General features: G+C 40.3%; 1 protein-coding gene across 3 annotated transcripts in view; it reads right to left on the bottom strand.

The window, feature by feature from the left end:
- The window catches only part of ftz-f1 (ftz transcription factor 1), a 101,272-nt gene that overhangs the window by 51,925 nt on the left and 36,865 nt on the right, over nt 1-12,482 (bottom strand). For 2 of the 3 annotated variants that reach the window (XM_090175940.1, XM_090175942.1), the window contains one exon: nt 10,525-10,659. In XM_090175940.1, coding sequence (XP_090032066.1) covers nt 10,525-10,659 — 135 coding nt within the window. The remainder of the gene's footprint in view (nt 1-10,524; nt 10,660-12,482) is intronic. The other variant, XM_090175941.1, reaches the window with a different exon arrangement.

Genomic DNA, 12,482 nt, shown 5'->3' with positions numbered 1-12,482 from the left:
GGAATGGGAAAAGAACACGAATTGCTTGGTTTTGCGCTTGTTGTAGCCTACTTCCAGGGACTAATAGGCCACACTTCGAAGCTCTCTGGCGCTCTTTTAACTCACCGTAGGAAAATGGGAAAAAACAGGCATACTTCTCAACTTACCCCCTACAACTCCTTCAAATTTTTGCATAACCCTTTGAAACACCCTGTATGTTTTTTAAAGCCAAAAGTGTTCGGAGTTATCCAAGTACTAACCGTAGAACGGAATTACAATCATCCAGATTGTTTGTTTCAGACACCTTTTGAGACACGGTTGACCAATCAAATACCATACGTACTTACTCAACAAGGTGAACAAAAGTGAAAGAAAGAATAAATTTTCTAAGGATCATTTTAAGAAATAAAGCAATGTAAATCAAAGGATTGCAACGGTTCAGCAATATTTTTCACACCCTTTGTGTAGTGTTTGGAGGGCGAGGTTTTGACGGAAAATTTACACAAAAAAGGTGACAGCGACGTTTTCCGAGAACGGCAAATTTACCGCGGCGGGAAACGTGTATTTATACTTCTTCATTCTTTGGATAACTTGGAAAGTAGATTGAAAAAAAAATCGCGCGTTGTGAAAACCAGTTTTTCGACTCGCAACAACTAGTTTTCATAATATGAAAAATAGTTCGCGTGTTTCAGAAAAACTGGTTTCTCCGTCGAGTGACCTGATTTCTAAAGTCACGCCAATCACTAACACGCCGTTTCACGCCAAATTAATTCCCATCGCTACAACAGCATTTACAGAAAATCTACTATTTATTCGACACCGGATTGAGCTTGTTTTAGAGCTACCCTAAACGGGTGACATACTGATTTATCTTAAATTTGTTATAGGAAAAATAGGATTATATTTCTAAAAATATAGGACTTTATCGCACTATTTTTACAAAATTATAGGATTTTATAGCACTATATATGCTATTTAATTTACTATAACTATGCATTTAAAAACAAAATCTATATTTAGAGAATTAAATCTTTGATTTTCACTTAAAAAATAGAAACTATTTAACCATTTTATCACAAAAATTTACTAGTAGCTAACTATGTTAACAATAACAAAAGTATAGACTAGAATGACTTGGTATAGGAATTCATCCTATACACTCTTTTACGTCGGCCATTTCATTACAGGCCAAATTTAAAATAGTACAGGCAAGGGCGCCTGCACGTGCTCATCAGCTCGAGACGTTACGCGCACTTGACCGCGTGAAGCGGCCCTGCATGCGCTATTTGAAATCAGAGCTGTAATAAAATGGCAGCTCTCACAAATAAGGATATAATAGAGTGTGTCGCTAAATCTCGCAATTTAACTGACATTGTGAGTGGTAGGATTTGAAATGGGAAAAATTTCAAAATTATAGGATTTTATAGGACTTTTGGCGGATTTTGCTAAAAATGTAGGATTTTATTGGACGTTGTTGAAAATATAGGATTTTATAGGAATTATATTACCTCTGGGAGCCCTGTGATAATAAAAAATGTCTACGATAATGAAATTGGGGAATTTGCAACGGAGCGTTTGAAAGTGAAAGTACCCGAGAAAGCCAAACGAGGTGATTGAAAATTGTTACAAAGCTCTGTTACTTTATAAAATGAATTACACGAGCGCTATAAATCATGTCTTGCCTTTACAAAACATTTTTTCTCGAAAATTACGTAAATAATAATGTATTTATTTTGTTAGGTATCGCTTCGTGCTGGTTCGAGAAGCAACTCGTCCAAGTCGGTTCGCTTAGAATCGCTTTCAAAACGACAAGGCGAGGAAGTAAAATTGCTCGTATTTTCCAAAATAATGGGAATAAAATTCTAAATTATGTCGAATAATATTACTGTATGTATAGTAAACATGATTAACTAATTGTTTTGGGATACATTTTAGTATTTTCAAAATTATGGTCATAATTTGAAATGACGTTAAGCCTTGGCCCTAAGCGAACGGGGGTGAAACGATTTCGCACGTGTGAACCGAGAATAATCGTCAGCGGTCAAAACTGGCATTCAAACCGAAATAAATTTTAAGAGATTTTCCCTGACTTTTTAAGGCCAAATTTTTATTTCATATTTGACTTTTATCAGAAGTTAATAAAAGTAAATGGACTTATATTTAAGTAAAAAGGTTATTGCAATGTTGAAAAAATTAGCAAACTTTCAGGGAAATAAATGATAATCATAGAGTTTGTCATAGATCTGGTCTAAAAAATAACCTTAAAAAAGTGCCAAGATAAAATTTAATTCCCTGACTTTTCCCTGACTTTTTACAAATTCTAAAAATTCCCTGACATTTCTCTGACTTTTTAGGTCCATTCTTAAATTACCTGACTTTTCCCTGATTTCCCTGTTTTCCCTGACGTGTGGCAACCCTGCTAGTGTTAAAATGTCCGCTTATGGTTTTTAGACCAGTCCCGGATTTACTGAAGGTGTGGTCCTAGGCAGATTTTAGTGGGGGCCTATGCAAGGAAAGCATAACGACGCAAAAACTCGTATGTCCCGAAGCTGAGCTTATGTCACGAGAATAATGATTTTTCTAATAATAAAGCAACAAGCCTGATATGTTTTTCTCTTAAACCGAATCAGTGAAAAATCAAGATACTACACAAGCTACCCTACCTTGAAATTCCAAAACAAACACAGCACCCCACACAAGGAGATACAAAGTGTCAGGCTAGGTGTCCTAGCTGACACTTTGTATCTAGCAAAACAATTAAAAAAACAATAGAGATAGCCTGTAAGAGTTGCTTTTGGAATTGAGCCATTGATGACGTGAGAGGCGTCATCATAACGTAATAGCATTCGAACGTGGACTCATTAGGGATACGTGAAGCGAGAGGTGGACGAGTAGGAAACGCGTCCTTTAATCAAGGTAAATGCCAGTGTGCAGACTCGCCGCTCTTTCAAGGCGAAGGTCAACCGATCGAGAAAACCTGCAGCTGGCTATCGCGTTTCGAACCCTGTCTGCGTACTTGAACAACCGAGCGACCAGCGACACGCGACAAATCGCCGTGTGAAATTTCACGGAATCGATTACCAATGTAAACGTCTGGCTAAGAAGCCGTAATTGAAGCAGAGGGACATTGGGACGTGATAGGACAAATCCTAAGAGTGGGACAGGGGCGTAGGAACCGGGAGGGGCAGGGGGGGGGCAATGCTCCTCCCTAGAATTTTGCTGGGAGGGGCAACTAATGTTATTGCCCCCTCCAACATTTTGGTCAGTTGAAATTTTCAAAGGGCCCAATTATCATTTTAAAAGCATATACAGTTTATAGAACCTCAACTGTGTTTAAATTTCAGTCTTTTTCGACCAATTTACAGTAAACAGTACACATGCATTCGGAGAAGCTACACCCAATTAAAAATTAAAAACCATTCTCCAGACCCCTTTTCGTTTCCCTTTGCCCCCTCCAACTTCTAGAATGTTCCTACGCCCCTGGAGTGGGACACACTAGGACCACGCTCAGGGTGACCAGGGAAAGGCTTGTAAAATTTTATAGAAAAAATATTAATTTTAGAGGCGAATTATAGGAAAATATAGGAATAGAAATAAGCGAATTATAGGAAAACAAAGGAATAGAAATAAGCGAATTATAGGAAAACAAAGGAAACTAAATAGGAAAATATAGGAAAATAATAAGGTTATTACTGCATATCGGTATACTTTGACTCGAATCACCTAGAATGTTGATAATTGTTTGTACACTGCTTTCTTGAATTATTGGATCACTGAGCGGATTTCAAAATATGGTTCGAAAGTGGCAGTTTTTTCACTATATGTTCTATGACACGTACTTGAAAAATTATCATTTTCAAAAGATCGTGAAATTATAGGAAAATAGGTGAAGATAAAGGAATTTATAGGAAGTCTGGTCACCCTGCACGCTGAGGAGACAGACGAACGCATTAGATCGAACTTGCATAATTTTATAATTATTTTTAACATAAGTACGTGTAAGTTCCCTAAGTATCTAACGCGTGTTAAATTCTACTTTATTGAATGACCATACATTTTTTGTGAACTTCATCGTTAAAAGCAGCAAACACAGCACCCCACACAAGGAGAACGCAACCCGTCAAAAGTCGTGGATTTTCTTGTGCACAGTTTTCATTGGTTAGACGCTTAACGTTCAGCGTAAAGGTTCGTCCAATGAAAGTTGTACACAACACTGCGTTAGCGTGTTTAAGTGCTAGTTGCGTTCTCCTTGTGTTTGTTGCTCTTAGAGTGCAGGGAACCACACCGAGTACTGGTGTGAAATCATTTTTTCAAATTGGGTAATTTCGTACCTAGAGGCGCCTATGTTCTAAAAGGTAATGGGCCAATTGCGCAGTTCCCATTAGCGCAGTTCCCATTTCCGCAAATGCAATTTCGCGGTTTTCCATTTGCGCAGTTTTCATTTGCGCAGTATCCCATTTCCGCAGTTTTCGTAAATGGAAACTGCGCAAGCGGGAAACTGCGCAAGCGGGAAACTGCGCAATCGGGAAAAAGCGTGCAAATGACAAACTGCGCAAATGGGGAGCTGCGCAAATAGCAATTCCGCAAATGGGAAACGCGCAATTGGGAACGTGCGCAAACGAAAACTGCGGAAGTGGGAAGTGCGCAAATGGAAACTGCGCAAAAGAAAACTGCGCAAGTGGACCCAAACCTTCTAAAATATCACGTCAATTATACGTCACGCCCCAATACCAGTATTTCAACTGACTGACACTCTTGTGGAAGATAGTTATAGACGTATGGAGCAGACGAACGCAACAGAGCGAGGCAGACGAGCACAAGTTACACCAGAGAGAAACGCCAAAGAGACAGGCGTTGAAGGGGCAGGCTAAATCAAAAGAGGCAATAAAAGGACAGGCTAAAGCAAGAGAGGCAATAAAAGGACAGGCTAAAGCAAGAGAGGCAATAAAAGGACAGGCTAAAGCAAGAGAGGCAATAAAAGGACAGGCTAAAGCAAGAGAGGCAATAAAAGGACAGGCTAAAGCAAGAGAGGCAATAAAAGGACAGGCTAAAGCAAGAGAGGCAATAAAAGGACAGGCTAAAGCAAGAGAGGCAATAAAAGGACAGGCTAAAGCAAGAGAGGCAATAAAAGGACAGGCTAAAGCAAGAGAGGCAATTAAGGGACAGGCTAAAGCAAGAGAGGCAATTTAGGGACAGGCTAAAACAAGAGAGGCGATAAAAGGACAAGCTAAAGCAAAAGATGCAATGAAGGGACAGAGTAAAGCAAGAAAGTAGAGGGAAGACCGAGATTCACCACAGATGCACCAATGGGCAGACTAATTACGTTTCTTAACATCATAATTTTTTATAAACGCTGAGTGAAAAGATTTATTTTCGTGAAATTTGTTTAATTTAATAAAAAATTTTAAAAATTCATAAATTTTGCTTAGCGCGCCCAAAATTATGTTAATTTACATCATTTTTTTTACAAAAAGGCATTTGAGAGTATTAAACTGATAAAAAATAAACCTCTGATTTAAATTGAAATAAAAATTAAGCATTTGAAAATAGAGACCAATAATTCGACTAAGCCTATAAATAATGAAAACCTTAAGTAACAATATAACGAGGAAAAATTAATAATTTAATCTAAGAAAATTACAATTAAATTACCTATAAAATGTATTAGCAGAAAAAAAGGGAGGGTTGAAATATGTCAGACGGATCAAGGAAAAAGGGTGATTATTACTTAGCGCAGGGGGGGGGAGTGAGAGCGCAGGGGGATGGTGGCTGTAGGAGAAAATTATTACTCATTAACAGGGACGGGTTTGGCCTTGGTACTACTAGCCATGGCATCACTTTCCCATTCCGAAAGTGTGTCAGCGCCGCGCCGGCAGGAATAATAATAAACACGTTAATATATGCGCGATTACAGCGTCGCCATGCGGCCACGTCGTTGTAGCATACGTAACAGGTTATAAGTATGACCAGAATTTTATTAGCGATTTAAATCCAGTAATTTTTAAAAGTTTATTTTTCAATATGCAAAAGTAGCTTCTCTAACTATGTCAATTCGAATAAAGAAAATTAAATTAAGTTTTAATAGTGTAATTTAATTTAATTAGAATTAATTTAAATTACCACTTCACTCAAATTGTTAATCAATTTGTCACTAAGAGGCATAAAACATAAAAAACCAATGATTTAAATTCAATAAAAAACGCTTTTCAAAAGTAAACATAAAACATACACGGGAAATGAAAAATTGTTAATAATAATAATTAGCTAAGTTTACAACCTACATTGCAACATATGTCTGTAGCTGGTTAATTTTTACATTTATTGACCGTAATATTGTTCAGGCCCGAATACAAATTACTGGGGCCCGGGTTTGAACAAACGAGGTATACGTCTCCCGTGTTTCTCTACGAAAATATAACACTATGTCCAGTAGTAACGGCTCTCTTGGGGCCTGGAAATTATACTTTACCGGGGCCCGGATATTGTACTTTACCGGGGCCCGGATATTGTACTTTACCGGGGCCCGGATATTGTACTTTACCGGGGCCCGGATATTGTACTTTACCGGGGCCCGGATATTGTACTTTACCGGGGCCCGGATATTGTACTTTACCGGGGCCCGGATATTGTACTTTACCGGGGCCCGGATATTGTACTTTACCGGGGCCCGGATATTGTACTTTACCGGGGCCCGGATATTGTACTTTACCGGGGCCCGGATATTGTACTTTACCGGGGCCCGGATATTGTACTTTACCGGGGCCCGGATATTGTACTTTACCGGGGCCCGGATATTGTACTTTACCGGGGCCCGGATATTGTACTTTACCGGGGCCCGGATATTGTACTTTACCGGGGCCCGGATATTGTACTTTACCGGGGCCCGGATATTGTACTTTACCGGGGCCCGGATATTGTACTTTACCGGGGCCCGGATATTGTACTTTACCGGGGCCCGGATATTGTACTTTACCGGGGCCCGGATATTGTACTTTACCGGGGCCCGGATATTGTACTTTACCGGGGCCCGGATATTGTACTTTACCGGGGCCCGCATATTGTACTTTACCGGGGCCCGCATATTGTACTTTACCGGGGCCCGCATATTGTACTTTACCGGGGCCCGCATATTGTACTTTACCGGGGCCCGCATATTGTACTTTACCGGGGCCCGCATATTGTACTTTACCGGGGCCCGCATATTGTACTTTACCGGGGCCCGCATATTGTACTTTACCGGGGCCCGCATATTGTACTTTACCGGGGCCCGCATATTGTACTTTACCGGGGCCCGCATATTGTACTTTACCGGGGCCCGCATATTGTACTTTACCGGGGCCCGCATATTGTACTTTACCGGGGCCCGCATATTGTACTTTACCGGGGCCCGCATATTGTACTTTACCGGGGCCCGCATATTGTACTTTACCGGGGCCCGCATATTGTACTTTACCGGGGCCCGCATATTGTACTTTACCGGGGCCCGCATATTGTACTTTACCGGGGCCCGCATATTGTACTTTACCGGGGCCCGCATATTGTACTTTACCGGGGCCCGCATATTGTACTTTACCGGGGCCCGCATATTGTACTTTACCGGGGTCCGCATATTGTACTTTACCGGGGTCCGCATATTGTACTTTACCGGGGTCCGCATATTGTACTTTACCGGGGTCCGCATATTGTACTTTACCGGGGCCCGCATATTGTACTTTACCGGGGCCCGCATATTGTACTTTACCGGGGTCCGCATATTGTACTTTACCGGGGTCCGCATATTGTACTTTACCGGGGCCCGCATATTGTACTTTACCGGGGCCCGCATATTGTACTTTACCGGGGCCCGCATATTGTACTTTACCGGGGTCCGCATATTGTACTTTACCGGGGTCCGCATATTGTACTTTACCGGGGTCCGCATATTGTACTTTACCGGGGTCCGCATATTGTACTTTACCGGGGTCCGCATATTGTACTTTACCGGGGTCCGCATATTGTACTTTACCGGGGTCCGCATATTGTACTTTACCGGGGTCCGCATATTGTACTTTACCGGGGTCCGCATATTGTACTTTACCGGGGTCCGCATATTGTACTTTACCGGGGTCCGCATATTGTACTTTACCGGGGTCCGCATATTGTACTTTACCGGGGTCCGCATATTGTGCTTTACCGGGGTCCGCATATTGTACTTTACCGGGGTCCGGATATTGTGCTTTACCGGGGTCCGGATATTGTACTTTACCGGGGTACGGATATTGTGCTTTACCGGGGTCCGGATATTGTACTTTACCGGGGTACGGATATTGTACTTTACCGGTGTACGGATATTGTACTTTACCGGGGTACGGATATTGTACTTTACCGGTGTACGGATATTGTACTTTACCGGGGTACGGATATTGTACTTTACCGGGGCCCGGGCTCACCCTCGACGACCCTGATATGGCCAACGAACGCAGTGACGAATTTCCCGTTCGAAAAATTCCGATTGACCGAATATCATTGACTCGTTCAACGTCATACTTCTGGATTTGTGCGTTACTTCTGGGTGCCGTAGTGTTAAGTTGTAGCGCGGGAAAGCCAACCCTTCATTGAGGAGGTATTTGATGAAAGCGAAAATCTAGGCTAACCGTAAAGAAATTTCGCTTTCGCCGGCTTACGACAGTCGTAGCTCCGACCTACATAACGCGCCGTTCCAATTTGTAGCCGAAGCCTACATTTCGAGGGTTGACATCCACGCGACTTCTGTCACGTTGAATGTTTCCTACTCGCAGCCCATATTGTTAATTGTACGACTAAATGACGCGGATTGAGATTGGCTCGGAAACTCATATTTCAAACGGGATTTTTGGGTTAAGGTTAACGTTGTTGCGTACTTTAATATACTGGAAATAACAAAACGGTACGTTTTAGCCCAACTGTTAAGCGTTCGACTTTTTTCGTTTTAAATAACTTACAATTTTTAAGACGTAGGCGGTGTGGTGAATGCGTCATTTGGGGCACCGGGTGGTAAATTGATCGAATTTAAATCGTACGTTGCAAATTTTCGAGTGTTTGCTCGAATTCAAATACGATATTAGTTTTAATTGACCGAATTTATTGACGTATTCGTGGAATTTGATCGAATTTCATGACGTATTCGTGGAATTTGATCAAATTTTGATGACGTATTCGTGGAATTTGATCAAATTTCATGACGTATTGGTGGAATTTGGTCGAATTTCATGACGTATTAGTGGAAATTAATGACATTCGTGGAATTTGATCGAATTTAAAGACGTATTCGTGGAGTTTGATCGAATTTCATGACGTATTCGTGGAATTTGATCGAATTTCATGACGTATTCGTGGAATTTGATCGAATTTCATGACGTATTCGTGGAATTTGATCGAATTTCATGACGTATTCGTGGAATTTGATCGAATTTAAAGACGTATTCGTGGAATTTGATCGAATTTAAAGACGTATTCGTGGAATTTGATCGAATTTAAAGACGTATTCGTGGAATTTGATCGAATTTAAAGACGTATTCGTGGAATTTGATCGAATTTCAAGACGTATTCGTGGAATTTGATCGAATTTCATGACGTATTCGTGGAATTTAGTCGAATTTCATGACGTATTCGTGGAATTTAGTCGAATTTCATGACGTATTCGTGGAATTTAGTCGAATTTCATGACGTATTCGTGGAATTTAGTCGAATTTCATGACGTATTCGTGGAATTTAGTCGAATTTCATGACGTATTCGTGGAATTTAGTCGAATTTCATGACGTATTCGTGGAATTTAGTCGAATTTCATGACGTATTCGTGGAATTTAGTCGAATTTCATGACGTATTCGTGGAATTTAGTCGAATTTCATGACGTATTCGTGGAATTTAGTCGAATTTCATGACGTATTCGTGGAATTTAGTCGAATTTCATGACGTATTCGTGGAATTTAGTCGAATTTCATGACGTATTCGTGGAATTTAGTCGAATTTCATGACGTATTCGTGGAATTTAGTCGAATTTCATGACGTATTCGTGGAATTTAGTCGAATTTCATGACGTATTCGTGGATTCCTGCTTTTGGTGAATGCGATATTTGGGCGTACGTATTATTAGATTTCGGTGAATGCGACATTTGGGCGGAGAACGATTGGATGTAGACAAAATAAAGATCTCACACAAAAGTGAGTGAACACACCCAATCGTCCTCCACCCAGAAAGGGGTATTCACCGAACTAATACCACCAGAGATAACCTTTTCAACTCTTTATCTTAAAGAGTAAGTTGCAAATTCATCGTTACCTCCTTAATTTTGATATTAAACGAAGCGCTTACGTTTAAAGTGCCCAAATTGATGGCTCCAGGGGTTCAGCGGAAACATTAAAAAATATATATATGAAGGTTAAACACCCAAATAACTTCAAAGGTTCTATCCCAGCTTGTGAGTGAAAACTGGAAACACGCTAAGAATCGCCTCAACGTTGTGTTACTGTTTTCTCCGTGTTGTTTAGGCCTAATTCAATAAAACGGGACCTTTATGGCGCCTACTTGTATCGGAGCTATCGACGGAGCTTCTGTCGGGTAGCACGAACGAGCCAGAACTGGCTCCGTTAACGGTGGTGACCTGCACGACGTCTTGGTCGCCGCCGCCCAGCGTCACGGCTCCACCGAAGACGACTTCTTCTAGAACAAAAAGGATTACAATCAACAAAACGATGCCTTAATTTCACTTCAATAAAACACATTCAGCTTTTCGCTAACAAGTATTAATACATCGAGAAAGCTACTCTTTATGTGGTACTTGTAAGGGCTGGTTTCAAAGAGGGCAAAAACGTCGAAATGGTTGGGCTTATTGAAGATTTTTTAACGTCGAAACGATAAAGGTATGTTGGGTCTAACGGAGATGTTTGCGTCGAAACTAAAAACGTATGTTAGGCGTAACGGAGATTTTTGCGTCGAAGCGAAATATTATTTTAGACCTAACGGAGATTTCTGCGTCGACGTAAAATAATTGACTTATTTCAAAATTAAGTTTCTCCACGTGGCAGTACCTTTATAATGAGAGGTATAGCATGCATATTAACCTGTTTTTATACCCTAACATGGCGGCATATTTTCACGCGCCAAATGAATTTTAAGATCCACCGAATATGTTAGGCCTAACGGTGATTTTTGCGTCGAAGCGAAAAACGTATGTAAGGCCTAACGGAGATTTTGGCGTCCACGTGAAATAAATTATGTTAGGCCTAACGGATATTTTTAATCTCTAATGATATAACCTAACGGACACTAAGCATATCAGGATATCAAGCAAATTAAAACCAATTTAAAATCAATCAAAAATAAAATTACACAGATGACACTAGAACAAAAAAATATATAATACCACCGTTGGTCCTAAATGTTTTAAATCCACGAACACACTTTTAGTACGATACAAGTGACCCCAAAAAGTACTAGATCGGACCACTAGCTACAGAGACAAAACTTCGAAGTATGGCCGATCCTTCAATGGGTATATTGGTTTATTCAAGAACAGCTATTACAAGGTAATAATAATACACAAATTTACTTAGCAAATATTTATTTCTTAGTCCAATAACATTTTTTCTCAAAGCCTAATTAGTCAAAAAATTAGGCGTTTAAATAAATTGAAACCGGCGCAGGATCTGTTACCGGTGGATGGTATGAAAAAATAAACACTTCACTCACACGAGAGGGAGTCATTAAGGCATTAAAATTCTTGAATGGTGGCGGACAGAGAAAAAGAACGATTTAATAGATTTTCCCCCGTTTTCCCATAAAAGGCCTGGGTGTAGTTTTTGGCGGTAAAAAGTCTGTAGAGTTAGAGAGCCGCGTTTATACCCTTTGAACAACAGTATAGTCGCCAAAATCGGGTCAAGGTTTTTTTCAAGAAAATGAGGATTTTTTCTTTCACATAAAATTGCGATAGTCTCGTACGATTTTTTTATCGCTAACTCTCTCTCTCTCTTGTTGGTTGGGATGAAGAAAAAAACAGTTGGGCTGAGGTACAGTCGATTTCCAAAACCGGACAGACTTTTATTAAATCCGCCTGAAATACACTCCTTCAATTTTTTCCTTTTTATTAAAGAATTTCTAAGCGTGTAGAGGAAATACATTTTCTAAAAAGATAAAAAGCACGCGAGCTCCTACTGGTTGCTTACTACTAAGGCTGGTTGTCCCCTAGACCCATGGGGATTTCCAATTGAGGATATTAGGGGCGGTCTTAACAAAACAGATTTATCAACTTCCTGTACGATATCATTGCTGTCTGTACAACCCCATTAAAATACTAATATCTTGATTGTAGCCCCATTAAAATATTGATATATTGACTGTACCCCATTAAAATACTGATATCTTGACTGTAGCCCCATTAAAATACTGATATCGTGACTGTACCCTCATTAAAATACTGATATCGAGACTGTAGCCCCATTAAAAGACTGATATCTTGACTGTAGCCCCAATAAAATACTGATATC

This window comes from Leiobunum rupestre, chromosome 5, assembly GCF_980474605.1.
Source record: "Leiobunum rupestre chromosome 5, qqLeiRupe1.1.hap1, whole genome shotgun sequence".
Classification (NCBI taxonomy): domain Eukaryota; kingdom Metazoa; phylum Arthropoda; class Arachnida; order Opiliones; family Sclerosomatidae; genus Leiobunum; species Leiobunum rupestre.
The sequence above is the reverse complement of the archived record's forward strand: the minus strand, read 5'-3'. Positions and strand labels throughout refer to the sequence as shown.